The 19190-nt window shown below is 36.0% G+C and overlaps 1 protein-coding gene across 1 annotated transcript in view; it reads right to left on the reverse strand.

The window, feature by feature from the left end:
- LOC131038106 (cell division protein FtsY homolog, chloroplastic) overlaps nucleotides 1–19190 on the reverse strand; it is a 112074-nt gene that overhangs the window by 37286 nt on the left and 55598 nt on the right. Inside the window, exons 2-10 of the mRNA XM_057970415.2 lie at nucleotides 12205–12309; nucleotides 11850–11923; nucleotides 11690–11748; nucleotides 11481–11518; nucleotides 10534–10654; nucleotides 10309–10377; nucleotides 10108–10190; nucleotides 6991–7059; nucleotides 3467–3529 (exon numbers count right to left, since the gene is read on the reverse strand). Coding sequence (XP_057826398.1) covers nucleotides 3467–3529; nucleotides 6991–7059; nucleotides 10108–10190; nucleotides 10309–10377; nucleotides 10534–10654; nucleotides 11481–11518; nucleotides 11690–11748; nucleotides 11850–11923; nucleotides 12205–12309 — 681 coding nt within the window. The remainder of the gene's footprint in view (nucleotides 1–3466; nucleotides 3530–6990; nucleotides 7060–10107; nucleotides 10191–10308; nucleotides 10378–10533; nucleotides 10655–11480; nucleotides 11519–11689; nucleotides 11749–11849; nucleotides 11924–12204; nucleotides 12310–19190) is intronic.

A 19190-nucleotide genomic window follows, 5' to 3' on the forward strand; every position in this document is an offset into this window, starting at 1 on the left:
CTGCCTCAAAGATTAATCCATCTAATACTCCTTTTCGTAAGGAGGATAGCTTTATTCAATCTAAGTGGCCCTACATCAGGTTTCAGCCTGTTTGGGCTAATCCGGAGGCAAAGAGGGCAAAGGATGTCAAATGGCAAATGCCCAAGGAGGGGTGGATCAAGGTGAATTTTGTGGCAAAATGTAATTTGAGTCTCTCGGGGGCAGGATATGTTGCAAGGGATTGGAATGGTAATGTTTTAGCAATAGGTGCAAAGAAGCTGGCGGAGGGCACAAACAATGAAGTCGAAGCCCAAGTTGCTCTACTAGCAGTCAAAATGGCAAATAGATTAGCATTTTCAAACCTTCATTTGGAAAGCGACTATCAGTTAGTAGTAAGTGCCATTACCAAAGGTGAGTCAATCTCTTGAAAATTAAATAAATTCATAAAGTTAATTCGGAATTATTTATCAAAATTTATAAGTTTCCTTGTCACCCACACCTTGAGAGGGGGGAATCATTTGGCAGACAGGCTGTCCAATGTGGCAGTCGCAATAAATGAAGATCGGAGAGGGCAGATTTGGGAAGATCTCTGAGGTGTAAAGTTTGATGATCAATGAATGCCGAGGTGCAAGGGAGAGATCGTACACCGCCGAAGTTTGATGGCAATTATGGCAAGTTGTGTATCAAATGCCTTTTGCCAAAAGTCATTATTTATGGTCTAGGTGGAGCTCCTTTCACTTTGCAGAAATCCTTTGAGAGTGCTGGTCGGTGGAAGGAGACAGGTGGTGGCAGTGTTTGAAGGACGGAGACTAATTGTTCGCTAGTGACAACCAAACAACAGCTAGCTTTCATGGGCCAAGTGTCGGAGGAAAGAATGAAAAGCATTTTTAAAAATGTTGAACCCATTTTCTTTCAAATAATGGACATTCTTTTGGGTGAGGAATTTATTAGTGCAGCTCATCATTACCGAACCAATGCAGACATTGTGTCCATAGTCATGACATGGGGTTTGCAATTGGGCAAGAAGGAGGATGTATGTTGGGTGATGCAACAAAACATCACGGAGTGGTTGTATGGAATGCACGGGTTCTTAGCAACATTGCTTCCCGGGGTTGGATTTTCGGCTAACAATGGAGAGTGGGTGCAAATTGGTGACTTGCAACCTCCCATGCAACCTTTTATTAGATCAAGTGCAACGTCCAACAAGGATGAGAGACAAGCAGAGACAAAAATCAGATGGGACGCTTTGGTTGATTTCCTAAGGGAGAAAGAGGTGGAACAGGCCATGGGTGCAGGTGGGGTGGAGAACAACAGAAAGAAACATCTCTAATTTGCGTTGGAGATTCACTGGGTGAATGGGCCTTTGAAGCCAGGGAGGAAGAAGTGAGATGGGCACTTGGCTCTCATTTTTTGTTTCTATAAACTTTTTCTTATAGCCCCGGTATTTAGAATTACACAACAATGGTTGGATTTTGCTAATGGTATTTAAGGTTTAGGCAATGGAATAACTGGCATTAGCCGAATTTTGTAAAATGGTATATGGAGCTTAGTATATTAAGCCCTGTGATTTTTGTACAATCTCTGTAATGGCAGGTGTTTTTAGGGCTCTTTTGGTGGAGGGTTGGATCTCATAGCAGGTTTATTCTCGGACTGGTTGATGAGTGACTTGATCTATGATTATGTACATTTTAATATTTTATATTATAAAAATTATCATCTATTACTGAAAAAAAAAAAAATGCGTTTGTGATATCCAGATGGTTGTACCATCGGTTGCTTTCATGCATGCTTTTCTCATTGTAATATTAGACGATTTACCACCAATACATGTAGCATTTCATAACTGAACAAGCCTAATATTATCAACCATTTTGATTTGAATCAAAGCTTGACTCATGCCAATAACTTGCATGTTCATTATGTTTATCATGCACTCCACTAAAGAAGCATAGAAGTGGTCGGCTCAACCGCCTAGTGCATGCTTGTGTTGCACATTACACAATTCATTGAATAAATGTAGCATGTAGTCGTCATGGACGCCTAGTGTGTATGTACTCAATTGCATGGCATTCATTATAGTAGCAGAATGAGTAGAAGTGTGATCCTACGCACCAGATGCTCTCACCTTGCCCATCTTAAAATTTGGGTGATAAGAAGGCGAAGATTGCCTGTTGCTTGGTTTTCAATAAGGAATATTTGGAAAAAAATAGGGGTGGTCGTTACAAATCTCTAGCTACCTTCCAACATGATATTGGGCAACAAGACCATTTATACTATTATTCCCTCCCTCAGCCTGTAGTTTTAAAAGTAACACAAAAATACGTTCTTGCAAATATGACCGCAATAAAACAATAAATAAAAAATAAATGCCTCCTTGTTGACAACAGAATTTCAGCAAATCCCTTTGACTATAACCTACAAATCTAACAACAAATCCCATGCCCTAGCAACAAAAATATACCCAAACACTAATAATTAAAAAAAAGATAGTCAATTGAGACTTTGCTCTAGTCGTGACTTTGAGGGGAAAAATGATTATTTTCGATGATGTCATATGCCCTGGCTGACACAACCTATAGACTTGCGGCCTTGTGAAAAAGCGACTTTGGTCCATGACTTTCTAGGGAAAAAATCGCTAATTGTTGGCACCAAAAACTATCACAATTTACCAAAAAACTTTTTAAAATGCAAAAAGTTGCAGCCCTTTTTTGCAATAAAGAATCTGTACTTCTGTCTGAAAAAAATTGATGCCCTTTTCTTAAAATAAAAATCTGCAATTTTCAAAAGAAAAAGATTACCTATAGTTTTCACCAAAGAAATGTTGCAATTTTATGCTATTTTGGATTGGACGACCTCAAAATTTTCCATGCAATTTTGTATGGAAAATGATGCAATTTTCAACAAAAAATGACACAATTTTCCTACCCTTGGTTCCATATAAATCTGATGTACAAGTCCTTCTTTTGGCTTTTTACTACACTACACTATGAATCCTTGACCTATCGATGTCAATGACAAGCCCTAGGTCTTAATGCTCTCATAGACTTTGTGGCTCTAGTTGAGATTTGATACTATATTACGGAAATCAAGCACACAAATATTACAAAGATATTCATTGATTTTATTAGAATTGAAAGCTTTCTGATTCAAGATTACAAAGAAGGACAACAAATCACATTATCAATGTGGGATAGATAAAAAGAACTTACTAAAAATAAATAAAACATGAAGTATATCCTAAAGTCAGAAAGACTTTATTAAAGCCTACAACTAATAAGTAATAACTAATTGACCATTACTATGTAATAATTACTTTAACAGTTACTATTCAATAATCTTCTAGAAACTATGCTATTTCCAAAAAATTTGAAGAAAAAAATAGTTTAAACCCATTAAATAGAAGATAAAGAAGACCAAGATTGGCAGTAGATGCTATATGAGCCAAATATTTTTACAAGCTACTTAGGAAATGCTAGAAAACACATACCACACACCCGCCTCGAGCACTACCATCGAGCTTGGTCAAGATAAAGCCAGTAACACCTATAACCTGGCAATAATTGAACACAATAAGATAACAAAAATATCATTCCTATTTATGACAAACGAATCTAAAAGGAAAGAATGAAAGTTAACAATAACTGTAGCTATAATGTAGAATATTTTATGCTAGTAAAGAGCAACAATGCATAAATACCATCTAGCAAAGAAAAAAATGTGTCGATAACCTTTTGTGACTAATTTTAGCCCCAGTTCAATACATTTCACATTTTTACAAGATAAAAATGATAAGTATTTAGTAATACTATATGCATCCATTTGGATAAGTGTATCTCATCCTTGAAACAAGAGTCATCCACATTTAACAATAAGTTACTATTGAATGATCAAGAAGATAGATCAAATTTATAGGAGTTGTGTTTTGACTTCATAAAAGATTATCTATCATGGTAGCTTGTTAATTTTATTCAGGTACATATTTATTTCAGTATTACATAAGCAGCCACAAAGAAAAACTTACGCAAATGTAGATAGTGTATAGTGTAGTGGTTGATTAAGGTTGCTAATGCATATGTCCAAGGCAGCCACCTGACAAGTCAAACAGCATCCAAAACATGCTACCACATCAGTAAAATACTTGTACATTGATGAATGATCAAGTGGTTAAGCCCTTCTTTCAGTTGGTTTAGGAGAGAGATGAATTTGTTACCTTTGGCATAACAAGAACACTCAAGAAGGGCAATGGAAGCACTAAGGAGAGGACTGTTGATATATGCAGGTCAGAGGGTGCCAGCAGTGCAGAAGAAGGAATTGCCATCAAAGATGATAGTAGGTTCAACGATAAGTCAACAACTAAGACTTGAAGGAATAAGCTAGAAGGCCTAATGAAAGCTTAGGCGATTGTGGTGTTGAGGCTAAGACTTGACTATGCTGATGGGATTCAATGATGGCAAGACCATGCATCTATCATTCCCATCAAGGGAGGAAAGGTTTATCATTTGAAAGATGAAGAGAAGCTAAGGCAGAGCCTTGAATCAATGAGAGATACCACCAATACTCCTAGAATGACCATCCAATCAAATAATTGTGACGCCACTAGGAGACAAACAAAAATCAATCAAATTTACATGGGTGATGATAAGACCTTATCCATCATTGCAATATGTATAGTTACTAAAAAATCCTCTGAAAAAGAGTTGAAGATGTCAAGGGCAATGACTTGATTGCCACAAAGATTTACAATTTAAAATTGGAAAAGAAAATTTTCATCCGAGCATACAATCAACAATCCAAAGAGTTAAATTCCAAGCTAGAACACCCTCTTGCCAACTTTCTGGAAGCCCTCTAAGGGATATCCAATGATTAGTATATGAAATTTGACTTCAAAACTTGGTAAAAACTAAATAAAACCTTGGGAAACAAATTTCTTAGAGGATGGTAACAGGATTGTTCAAGAGATTTACAATATAAAGCAAGATAGAATAAGTTCACCCAAACATAAAATCCAAGATTCAATGGGATAATTTTCAAGTTAGAGAATCCTCTTACCAACAAGATGAAGAAAAGATCATTCATTGAAAGCCTATAATCAAAATGCTAATGCTAGAATTATGACTGTGCTACTAACAACTTATAGCAACGCGTATATGGATCTGAGAGTTGCATTGGACCAACGTCAAGGTGAAGATCAACTATAGCAACAACAATGGAGATTTAATTAAGCCTATATGCATAGATACCACAAAGAAAAGAAAAATAAATGAATATTTACACTTGGAGGGATTCTGAGGGGCAAAATGAAGGTGTGGTGCAACACTTGTTGCACCAAAGGGCAAATGAGTGTAAACTTCTCAAGCAACTAGTTTCGAAAGCATCACACTACAAAGTTCAAAATATGTAGTAGGGTAGACAACCAAGCCAAGGCATGCTGAAGCATATGATATGAAGGAGAAAAGCAATAGGTTCAATCATCAAGAAACAAGGAGACAAACAATGATGAGAAATAAAATTTCACACAACAATTTAGGTTACATACTTGTTAAGCCAAACTCTGCATATTTTTTTTAATTTGAAGTACTAAATTTTTGTTTGTCTAAAATCTTTATTTTTTATAGGAATTCAACTTTGTCAAACTTTTTTGAAAATAACATGCAACAATTAACTTCAATATTTGTGAGTACAGCATTGAATTATTGATCAACCATTGCCATCTTGCACAATACATCTACTACCAAAACTAGAAAGATTTTGGAAGTAGACATATCAAGCAAGATAGCAACAGTTGATCAATAGTTTGCATAATTTTTCCAAACAAACTGACATAGTTGACTTGCTAAAAAAAATAAGGAACTTAGTAAAAACAGAAATTTAGTATTCCAAATTTAAAAAATGCAAAGTCCGACTACATGGGTATGTACCCCAAATTGTTGTGAGAAAAATTTTTTCCCATCATTACTTGTCTCCTTCTTTGCCAATGATTGAATATGTCATTTCTCACTACAGGCACTACCCCTAGACCCCTACAAGGACCAACACCCCCAATGGGCCCCTCAACCCCGTTGGGGGCACTGCCCTTAGAACCCCACTAAACTTTTGATATTCCGAGTAATCTCCATGTCTGAGTTTGCAAACTATGCTTCCAAGATTGCCTACAAGTCCTCGTCTACAATATCATCATCAAATTGAACAATCCTCCCTAATGTTACTTTATGCTTATTTGGTTTCCTTGTTTTCTAGAAGATGACTTTTTCATTTGGGAGGGATGATGTAGTTAGTGTACAATGCCTATTACCATGTTTCCATAATATGATTTATCCGACTATGTATTTGTTATTGCTAGTGCTAGTGCCAATGCTAATGGCACTATGGTTCTTCTAATTTACCAGTACCACATCATCTATATGGATGATTATGATATTTTTGAAGATCCATATAAGGATACTTGATCAGCCATGGCTGATTGTTGATGCTTGAGATTGTTATTTTTTAATTATAATATATCATGACATTCGAATTTGACTAATTGACATTGAAATTTTTCTTTTTATAGTGGTTTTGTTTATTATACAATGTAGTGATCCTATGTGTGGTATTTTGAACTCAATTACTGCTGCAAATATGTATATATTTCTGATTTTTATTTGTTTTTGTATGGACAAACCCAATCTCCAAAAAAAAAATTCCCGAACATGCAAACCAAACCCTCAAACCCGAAGCAAACCAATGCTTGTGTACACATTTTACCTCATAGAAAGGAGCAAGTGAGCAAGAGTATACTGATGAATGATATTGCCGTCTCATTTAAAAAATTACTATTAAATGTGTAAAATAGTAGATGATTCAAGAAACATTACAAGAAAGAAACAAAGACTTCAAATCTGAAGGATGATATTTGGGAATATTTTAGTAAATAGAACAGTGCACTATACAAAAAGAGAAGACTTCGCGTTCTTGACAAATATAAGAAAACAAGAGAAAACTTGAACAATGAAGTCTATTTAGTTTTCAAACCTCATTGAATTCTCTCGCTTGTGGAAGCATATTTAGACCAGTTGTACCATCCAATACTAGTAAAACCTCCTGTCAAGAATTGCATCATCCCATTAAGCCAATATGAAATTTTCAAAAATAAATAATCTAGTCTCTAAGCATATTTAGACCAGTTGTATCATCCAATACTAGTAAAACCTCCCGTCAAGAATTGCATCATCCCATTAAGCCAATATGAAATTTTCAAAAATAAATAATCTAGTCTCTTCCTCTAAATATATGTTACACAATTGTCCATGCAAACAACTAAAGAGCTTACAAACACCTCCTGAGGAATGTTTAACTGAATACTAAATATCACTGAGACAAAATGTTCATTAATTTATGATTTAGGCAGTAAACATCATGAATAAATGGTGAATGAATCAAATAACCAATATAGAACGTTGTTTTGGTATGAAATCAAAGAAATAGATCTTGAATATAACACAACATACAAGGCATAAAAATCGGTGGTTGCTGATCCTAAACCATAGCAAACAATAAACCCTTTAGTTTAATATAGAATATGCATGTTTATTATTTGAGTATGTGTGATGTCCCCTTTTGGGATTTTCCTTAATTTAATCCTGAAACAACAATTCCAGCTTAAGGTGAGAACTATAATATAAAATTTACCCAAACTGAAGACATTCCATTATGATATTTAACTTAAAATTTTAGGAATAGTTCAAAAAATATATCTTGTTAGCTTCTAATTTATATACTTGAGATATGTGCTCCTATATTGTAACTCCATTCTCAGTTTCTTAACACCTCTCAAGCCATGTAATGTCCCCTTTTATGCTTTCCTCAATCTTGGTCATATAGTTATACTAAGATTTGTAGATTGTCTTTAACACCAGATTCAACTATAATATATAATAACACTGATATATATATTTGACCCTTACATCTGAAGATCGCAGTGCCTGAATTGTTTCCCTTATGTCACACGATGGAAGAATGAAAGGTTACGCTTCAATCTGTTCACTGTGTCTGATTGCAATCCTTATGTTCATGAGAGAAGAGTGGACGCTATCTCTGCTTATTTAGTGCCTTAGTCTCATGTGTTTATGACCTCGCTAGAGAGTGGATATACACCCTTCACCTGGCTTCCTTCCATTCTACTTAAGTCAAATAAAGATGTTTAAATCCAATGATTTCTGGAAATGCATATGTGATCCTCATTAAATAGCTTATAAGATTGATCGATTGTATCTTTGATTTGGGTTGGTCGTATCCCTTCCTTGATCACATCTTTTTGGGAGAACATTAATTTCATAACCAAATTGTATCCCTTAATTACCATTAGTCACTGTATTCTAACCAAGAGGAATCACACCCTTTGGTTATATATTAATCGCTGCTTTTAATCCAACCACTTTATTACTTAATCAAATCTCTTATGTATTGTTTCCTTAGGTTTATGTGATCAGATTACTTGATGATTAATATAGTTATCGATTTGCTGGTCTCTTAATTCATGTTTAATGTTATCCATCATTGCAAAGTGATTAAATGGTTGTGATCGGTGCATATAGGAGTTCTGATGGGATCCCTTATGGGTCATGCTGATCAATGTGATAATAATCTTGATCATTCTTACTAAATTGTTATCAATGGTTCCAATTGCATCAACTTCATTATAAAGATAATACAAGGAGTTTTTTCTTAGTTATTTGGTTCTAGAGATTTAGCATTTGGATGGGGACATCACAGTATGCTCCTGGTTTGATTAACTCCACACCCATTTCCTTCTTCAAAAACAAACTTCCATTTCAAATTTTCCAAAACTCTCCATCTTCGTAGTCAAAGCCACAATCAAGGATTATCTTGTTTCATACATTGGACAACTTTTTTAGTATACAAAGACTACCATGGGCAAAGTTGGCATGCTACAGTCATTCTACTACTGAATACAAGTTATGCCATTGTTGACAAGAAATGGCACTTTCATAATGCAAAAATGTATCATCATTTCCTACACAAACAACTCATAGAACAATTCCATCTATTAGTATCCTAACTAAGGTCAAACTAGAACATAACTATTTATCTTTTTACATAGTCGTTCATCTTTGTTAATGAGCTTGACAACAAAACATGCAATCTTGAAGACTTCAAAAAAACTTTAATAATTCATCACTTGAATATACACACCAATCACTATGACACGAGAAAATATCATGGCTAAATCATCATCCAAGACCTATCTTGGACACCAATGCATAACTTGTCAAGATGTTGGGATGAGAACTGTAGGCCCCTCTAAGCCATAGACTTACATTTTTAGTTTTGATATTTGTTTTGATGCCATGGATTTCATATTCCATGAGTCTTGTATACACTTGACAATATTTATATATCTAGATACGTTATTTCCTTCAGCTAAAATTTGCATTTATAATTATGTGATTGATATATACTTGTGTATGTGATCAAAGTAGCTTCTATTTGATGAAGTCATTGTGTCTTTAAAGTTTGTTTATTAAAAGGTGCATGAAACAAGTTTTAAATCCTTAAAATATCTGAATTTCTTGGGTTTTTTAATTGGCCGAGTCTTTGCCAAGTCCAAGTCAAAAATCAGCTTGTTGAATCTAGGCCAAGTCCGAGTCTTATAACACTGGTTGTAATGCTATCTAACTTCCAAAAGGTAGCCCAAAATAAGTCTGCATACAGCATTTGATTCATAAATTCTGAGAATCTAATCCTTGGCATGCAAAGTGTCACAAAAGTAAAGTCATTTTTTAATCCAGCTCAGATGAGGGGGGGCATTCCAAAACTAAGCCTGAAAATGCAAAAAAGTGGAAGAATTAATTCTCCAGTTATGTCTGTATTAGCATCTCAAAACTCAACAAAAACACACCAAATATGGAACTACAATGAGGCTAGACACATTTGTGAATAAGAAATGGTGTCAACGACTCACATCTCAGGCAGACATATTTTACAATAACATATTAGAATGAATAATAAAACAAGACTGAGATTGAATATGTCATAAAATAAGAGTGCTCAAAATCTGAGGCTTGATAATCTTATATGAAAAGCTAAAAAATGTTTTGTCTGCTTAATAAGTATCATTAAGAAACATACATTAGGTGCATCCGGCAACAATTTTTTAATAGCGTGCTTGCACTCAATCAGTTCTTCCATGAGAGCATAATCAGTGTGAAGACCTGTAAAATGAAATACAATCATCAAGTGACTATAATCTACCAGAAAGCAATCATAGTTCACCAATCAAAAAATTAAGAGTCATATATTTATATAAAACCTGTAATGCATACAACTTACGGCCAGAGGTATCACAGAGAACCACATCAAAGCTTTCCTCCATTGCCTTGCATACAGCCTGAGACAAGACTGAAGTAGAACAAAATTTCCAAATAAAGAATATAAGAATTCCTTGATTGACAAGAAAGGCCACCTCACTATCAAGTTCAACAAATGTTAAGCGGTTGCACTTCATTGAGGGAGAACAAAAGTCTTTGCGAAGAGCTTATATTGAATCATGATTACCTACAGTAGGTTTAACATTTTCTCCTTTAATTATGACAATCTCTGAATTGGTCCTTTTTGCCCAAATTTCTAGTTGATCCCTGGCTGCAGCTCGAAATGTATCACCTGCTGCCATTAGGACCTTATCATGCAGAGGAAACACTTAGTATCATTAAACTTACAAACAGAAACCAGCAACATTTATGAAAGAGACATTATCTAGTGAAACCTTGATATATATTTTACTTTCAAAATAAATTGTGAACAGTTGAAGAAAAGCTATTGATAGCTACCATTTACTGGGAAAATGCTTCTATAAGTTGATTATGTGCTCAAGACAAGGTAAAGTAGACACAAAAGCATGATAGAGCAGAATGTGAGGAAAGTAGCGAGATATAACTCAAGTAACACACTATATAGGTTATCAAACTAAAATAAAAGAGCACATGCGGGTGAGTTAAACATCTGACATTATATCTAAACATTGTGATAGGCATCTTTAATCCTTGCAAGAAAAAGGCCAATGTACATGTCATCAATATACCAGGTGACACCCTTGGGTTTCAATAAATATGAAATAAATCAAGCATAAGATTTGAAATCAGAAATGCTGAAGATAAGTGGATATCTTTGCTCACCTGCAACTTCTGCTCCCTAGTAAATGTTAAAATAAAATTCCTCGAAATTTGGAACTTGTGAAAATTTAAGCCTTTCTTCTATTTGAGTTTACAACATTAGGCATATTTAACTGGAATTTAGTATAACATAAAAAATTTAATCATTTTTTTTAACGATAAATTCTGGATTTTGTTTATTAAGTTGTGAAAAAAAGAGTTTGGTTAGCAATTAGCTAAAATAGCATTGTGCAAAACAAACCTCTCTTTAGCTACTAAGTAACTAAATCTCAAAGAGGAGGAAAATTCTTCTATAATTTGTCCTAAATCAAGTTTTGGAAGAAGAGATGGCACCTTTTTTCCTTCATTTTGGAATTTGTAGGCCAGTTTCCCTGCAAGTACAAGGGATGAAAGAAACATGACAAATAAATATCATAGATTACTTTGAAAACTATTAATGATGTGTATAAAAAACTAATCTCCACAGAAATATATAATAAACTGCATTGATCCTACGAGCTGAAATTCTCTAAAAAAAGTATCTTGAATTTAAATTTAATCACCAATAGATGTTGTCTTTCCTCCTCCATTGACACCAACAACCAGGACCACAGCTGGTTTTCTGCAAAGGGAACAAAAAATAAGCTTCAGTAAAAAATAATATGCACAAGATGTAGAGGCACTAGTATAAATTTGAGCTTTAAGAGAATTGTGAAAATATACTTAAAGCCAAGTTGAAGCTCTGTATTCTGTACTTTTTCTTTCAGTAAATCAATCACCTTTTTCTTTAGTGCAACCTGCAAACACAGATGATAAGCCAGATCAAACTAACTATCATGTCAATAATCAATATAATCACTATCAAGTATCCTACTATATAGTTGATAAAACAATGTTTCAATAAAACACGTTTGTCTGAAAAAATAAAGACAATATTCTTACAAGATATTCTGTTATGCAACTTGAAAGAAATTATATTAATGTGCATGACTGACAAAAAGGTCAATGAAGCTCATTCATAAATCCAGTTAAAAAATAATAGAACAGATGTTTGATCAAATTTTTCTATTTATATTACCTTGATCTCTTGTCCTGATTTCAAGTTTCCAGCCAAGATTTCCTTGCGTAGATTCTCAACGATCTTGATAGCTGTTCTAGGACCAAAGTCTGAGACAAGCAAAGCCTGAAAAAGATTACAGAACAGCATTGAGGTATGGAATGTATTGTAAACTTGATATAGAATATAAAATCAAAATTTATATTTCAAGTACTGGAACTATTTGTTTTCCTTAAAACTCTTTTTCATTGTTTCAGCAAAATGAGCACTGCTCTAGTAGACAGGCAAAATTACAGTGCACCCAAGGGGATGCATGAAATGGGGATGTCCCAAGGATGATACAATGAGAATCAAATGTCCTCTATTGTCCTCACAAAACAGGGCAGCTCCCTTTGGCAGATGTCTGGGAACACCATGCCATCCCCAAGACACCCAAGGGAAACGCCCAGATGTCCCTTGAATATCCCAAGGCACCTAGGCATTCCCAACATAGAAAAAGAAAAGTATAAAAAGATCTTATCCTAAACACAAACCTGAAGTTGGTTTTTATACTATTTTGTAAATTTCCATAAAACTTAATATGAAATAATCCTACATGGAATTGCAACTCCTATGTATCTTATATTTCTACATCTTGTGCAACATGAAGTAAGAAAAACTGAAGTAAAATCCTTCTTTGTGGCAACTAATGATTGATTTTTTTATTTTTTTTACAATAGGCTAGTCAAGTAATGTCTTTGAAGTCATAGATAACTAAAGAAGGATTGCAAATTCTGAGTATCCTATGCGTTTGTGCCTCACACAACCTGAAGTAAGAAAAACAGAAGGAAAATCCTTGTGTTTGTAGCAACTAGTTGTTTTTATATTTTAGTACCAATGGGGACAATCAAATACACGTGAGGAGTCTTATATAACTCAAAGAATATACAACTTCTGAAAATCCTTGTGTTTGTAGCATGTTTTTAAATTTTATTAGCAATGGGGACAATCAAATACGCGTGAGGAAATCTTAAGATAATTCAACAAAGTATTACAACTTCTGTGTATCCCTTACTATTGCACTCATGACCTAAGAAAAACAAAAGGAAATTCCTTGTGTAGAACTAAAACTGAGTCTGAAATCATTATTTTTTGTCATTAAAAGTAAGTTTTCCTTTGTTTTTGCAATGCCAACATACTTTGTTCAGCCAAAGTGGCAATGAGGAGTTTAACGTGTTGAGGAATCTGGTAATTGGTAGTGGAAATGGAGGGGGGACAAAAGCAACCAAAGGGTGCACTCAAAGTAGTAGTAAAGTTGGGAGTGTCGGAAATAGCAATTCCATTAGTTGGAAATGCCAAGGGTCTGGTCCATTCAATAAGATGGCCCTTTTACAACAATGTCATTTTTGCTCCATTGGATACTACTGCAGCATTACAAAAAGTGAATGCACAACTCGTACACACTATTGGTTAAGGGCTGATGGTATGTGCTGAGCTCTCACTTAAAAGGACCGAGTTAATAAAATCGTATAGTGGTGACATCTCTACACCTTTTGTTACCTCAAAATTGACACCACCTTCGAGGACTGCTGGTTCTCAACATGTGCAAGTTCTTATTTTGCATTGAGTGTAGTAGAGCCTAAGGGGAAACATGAAACCATGCGTTTAGCTCCAAACCTTGTGATAGATATATTTAATGTACAAAACAAAGAAGAGCTAAAAAACACATCAACAGACACCACCCTCATGAAGCGATTAGAATATATAGAGAGAGGGACATAGTGGAAAAGGGGGAAGGGAAGAAGAGGAATCAGCATCAGCAATTGCATAACTGCAAATAGGATTAATATTAGAATCTGTTAACATTGGTATTCACTATTCACTAATGGCCTTAATATGAATACAACCTAAATTGAATATAGACATTCGAGTGATCAAGGGAATAACTCAAGTACAATCAGATCAGAGCATATGCAGTGAAAAATACCACTACCTAGGAAGACTGAAGCATACAGCATAAGAGAGCACAAGTCTAGATTGACTCATAGAAGTTGTGTAAATGTTATTGCAATTTCCAATTTAATGAACAAGTTATATGCTAGATGGTGTATTTAAGATTTTGGTATTATTACTATGACAATAATATTATCGTCTTTCTTTTCTGCAGGTAAGGAGGATGAACATGTATCGATTTCAATGTCATTCCTTTTCTTTTGAATGATGTATATATAGTAAAGCAGTCACGATCAAGTGGCACCTTGATCGGACATGTCTTTTAGACATGTCCGACCAAGATGTCACTTGGTTGTGACTGTCTACCGATTCACTCGGTGTTTATGATAACTTAATCGGTGCCATTGTAAATGATAACAGATCGATATAAACACACCCGATAATGAATCGGTGTCAAAGCAAATGATAACAGATCGATATAAACACACCCGATAATGAATTGGTGTCAAAGCAAACAAGCCCGATAACTAATAGCATTTAGATCGACGCTTAACTATGTTAAGCAGGTCGTCGATCTAAACCATCTTTATCCAATATCAATATCATAATCAAGATCAAAGTTACAGTCTGATAAACATATTCAGTTCGGAAAGCATAAATCAGATAATCTAATAGCATAGATGAGTAAACCAAAACAGAATGGAGGAGATTAACGAGTTAGGAAAAACTTATCTTGCAGAAGCTACTAATGCATTAACACTCCCTCTTAGCTTTGGAAGATAGATAAAGTAACTTGCATCACATTTCTTTTTCCATAATGTCAAGTCTCCAAGAATATATATCATCTATACATATGATATGAAGTATCATCAGGACATAATATACAAATATAAAACATCACTCTAAGCATGTGACATAGAGTATCACCTAACCATGTGATATAAAATATTCATCATTTCATTATGACAAGATATCACCTAAACACGTGATATCAGTATTGCCTAAACACGCAATACTAAGGATAAACATATGAGGATGGTTAGATTCTCATCTTATCCAGGTTGTGATATGTGCACAAACATTTTATACAAATGTTTTATCACAACACCATCATGGCACATCCATGCCATACCAGAGATCCAACATGATAACTGGTTTAGAGAATCATAAGATCGTCACCTTATGATGTCTACATACAAGTGTTCATAATCTGAGAGATCGTCACCTCTTAGATATGAACACAGGGGGTGAAACCCAAAATGTCTCAACATGACAAAAGAAGTTTACACATTAAATATCTTATTTACAAAGCAGATTACCTTTCTATCATACCTAAACCTTTTCTGAAGTGATCAACCTTCACTCTGGAAAGTGGTTTGGTCAGAATATCTACAGTCTGATCTCCTATACTAACATATTCCAATTTGATCACATTTTTGTCTACCATGTCTCGTACATAATGGTATGGAATCTCAATATGCTTAGATCTGTCATGAAATACTGGATTTATAGAAATCTTTATGCAGCTCTGGTTGTCCTAGTGAATGACAGTGGGTTTCATGGGTTCACCAAATAGTCCCACAAGCAACTTCCTAAGCCATACTGCCTCTCGAGCAGCCATGGAAGCTGCAATGTACTCGGCCTCGGTGGAACTCTGTGCTACAGAAGACTGTTTTCTGCTGATCCTAAACTGAAGCAACACCCTGAAGTGCTTTTCCTGTCAATCACACTCCCAGCCCAATCTGAGTCTGTAAATCCGTGTAGGTCTAGATCGACTTTCTCATATTTGAGACCAAGGTTTAGAGTACCTTGTAAGTATCTCATAATGTGTTTCATTGCAACCAAGTGGATTTCCTTAGGCTCACACATAAACTGACTTAAGGCATTGACTGCATAACAGATATCTGGCCTTGTATTTTTCAATACTGCCATCTACAGCATGTTTGATTTTAAACAGCCATTTTGATGAAACAATTGATTTCTTAGTAGGCCTAGGAACGATCTCCCAAACATCATTCTTCATAATGGACCGATACTCTTCAGACATGGCATCCTTCCATACTTGATGTTTAAGTGCATCTGATACATTGTTTGGTTCAGCTTTAGAGAGATCATTCATAAGAGCAACATAGCTAGTGAATTTATTAGGTCTTTTGCTTTCCCTGAAGGTTCATGAAGCAGCAGCAAACTTCTGAGCTTCTGCTACAGTCTTGGTGGCCCATAGAGGTCTTTTCTTGAGGTTTTCTCTAGATAGGATTGGAGTTTCACCTATAGTTTCCTCAAGATTCTCCCTCTGAAGCTCAGGAGTAGGATCTTCTTCTATGTTAGGAGTGGGGATATAGTTTTCAGGCTCTATTGTACTTAGGGCTCTTTTGAAAGCTAAATCTTCTTCAAAGATTACATCCCTACTAAGTTCAATATTTCTCTGACCATGTATATATATTCTATAGGCCTTGGATGTTTCACTATATCCTACAAGTATTCCTCTTTTTCCAGAAGGTTCTAGTTTTAGTCTTTTCTCTTTAGGTACATGTATATAGACAGGACACCCAAATATCCTAAGGTGGCTGATATCTGGCTTTAGTTTGGTAAATACATCTTCAGGAGTTTTATCTTCAAGATGTGAGCGAGGACATCTGTTTTGTATATACACAGCAGTGTTAGTTGCTTTTGCCCAAAGATTGATATTTAGATTCTGATCAAGAATCATGGCTTTGGCAGCTTCTACAATTGTCCTATTTTTCCTCTTAGCTACCCCATTTTGTTGAGGATTATAAGGTATTGTTAGCTCCCTCTTAATCCCCAAGTTTTTACAAAAATCTCTAAATAATTCTGATGTGTATTCCCCCCCATTATCAATCCTTAAGATTTTAATTTTATTTCCTGAGTGGTTCTCCGTCAGTGATTTAAACTCTTTAAACCTACTAAGGATCTCTTATGATTCTTTACACTTCAGAAAGTAGATCCAAGTTTTCCTAGAGTAGTCATCAACAAATATTACATAATACAAACATCCTCCTAGAGAGGGAACAGACATTGGTCCACATACATCAGAATGAACTAACTCTAAAACTTTGCTTGTCTTCCTAGTACTATTATGGAAGGCACCCTTGATATTTTTACCTAGGGCACATCCCTTGCATGCCTCTGAATGATATTGCTGCAACTTAGGTAAACCTGTGACAAGGTTTCCCATAGATGATAAAGCTCTATAATTCAGGTGGCCTAGTCTTCTATGCCAGACCTCATTTGCATTTGTTGCTTCATGAATTAGGGCTAGGTTGGGCTCTGTGCACAGCTCATACAAATAGCCTTGTCTTTGACCAATGACTTTAGCTTTCTTGATGGAAGAATTTCTTCGCCAAGCCAACACCTTGTTCTCCATGAAGGTTACTTTGTATCCGTTATCTTCTAGGGCTGATATGGAGACTAGATTTCTCTTGATGTCGGGGACATATAGTACTCCTTCGAGTTGCAATGATATGCCTGTCTTCAGTTTGATGGTGCAGGAACCAATTCCTCTAACTGGATGTGAGGAATCATCTCCAATGGTTACTTCCTCATCATTATCCTCTGTCATGGAGTCTAGCACTTCTCTAAACCCTATAATGTGTCTGGATGAGCCACTGTCGATCACCCAGGTGTTAGATTTATTTGATGCATGGCTTGTAAGTGCTGAGTAGAGGACATAGTTTTGGGAGTCATCTTCTCTTTTAGATTTTCCTGCTCTGGCAAATGTGGCTTGTTTGGCTCTCTCTGGATATTTTGCAACAAAGTGTCCGAACTTATCGCACCTATAGCATTGAATATTTGATAGGTCTCTCTTTGAAGTGTTCTTGCCTTGATGACCCTTCCTCTTCCTAAATTGTGTTTAGCCCTAAAGGTATAGTGGTGGATAATCAATAACCCAGTAGTACCTGCATATACTAAGCATTCATAGAACAGAATAATTGTACATCACAACACGAATGACAGATGATAATAATCAAACCATAAAGTTATTTCTTTATTCCAATGTCTCCAATTGTCCATACATCATCCCCTTGCCGAGGTTCCAACCAAACAATATATAGACCCGACGGTTGGCCAAGTTGCCAACCATCACCAACTCCCAACTACCCGACGGGAACCTCTCGGCAATAGCAAAACATAAACACACATAACACGCTTATAATTATTATTCGTACTAACATACGTTTTTACCCCTAACATTATCCCCCCCAAAAAACGTAGTCGTCTTCCAAACAACTCAGACAAGAGAAACTGAAATAAAACATGGCTAAGACTGAGAAGAGGGAGGAGGCGTCCCTGTAGTGGTAGTAGGCTGAGGTCGTTGCCCGGCCTAAGTTTTCAGATTCTTTTCTGCCATTAATTGTCGTTCCTGTGCTTTCTTTACCATGTGAACAGCTTCCATCAGCTTTCCATCTTTTTGCTCCAGCTGTGAGGTGAGCGTCGCCACCTGGGCTGCCAATGCCTGTGGCTCCTTCTCCTGCATGCTGCAACAGGCCTCATATGTAGTCATCTTCATTTCCATCTCCTTCCTCAAGCTCTTTTCAATTGTGGCCAACTCCGTCTGCTTCCTGCTCTCTTTTTCCAGGGTTACTATGTAGATCTATTGGGCCTCTTTCTCCACTTGATGTTGCCGCATCTGTAAGTACACCTCGCGAAAAGTTCCCTCCATACTGTGGAAAGTGGTGCCTAAGGTGCCTGAGCCTCCTATCACGCGCCTGTGGGTCCAATTCTGGATCATCTCAGGTGTACTATTATCCGGCCATCCTTGCTGCTCAAGGTGCTGCGTGAACTCATCTTTGCACCCCTGGGCCATAAAATGACACAGTTGTGTAGCGTCGGCTGAATTACCAACCTCCATCTGTCCAGTCAGTTGAGCCATGCCGCGTGCAACATCCGAGAGTCCTTGTAGCTTCGTCAGGAATCGTCTGAGTGAGCCTGCTGGGTCACTCGGATCAAGTAGTGTGATATGGAGTCCAGTGAGAGTCCCCTCCAGGCCACTGCTCTGCTCGTCCTTTCCCTGCTGCTTCTGATCAGTGGGTCTCTCCTCATCTGGGATAGTGACC

The sequence above is a fragment of the Cryptomeria japonica genome, chromosome 11 (genome assembly GCF_030272615.1).
Source record: "Cryptomeria japonica chromosome 11, Sugi_1.0, whole genome shotgun sequence".
Taxonomy (NCBI): domain Eukaryota; kingdom Viridiplantae; phylum Streptophyta; class Pinopsida; order Cupressales; family Cupressaceae; genus Cryptomeria; species Cryptomeria japonica.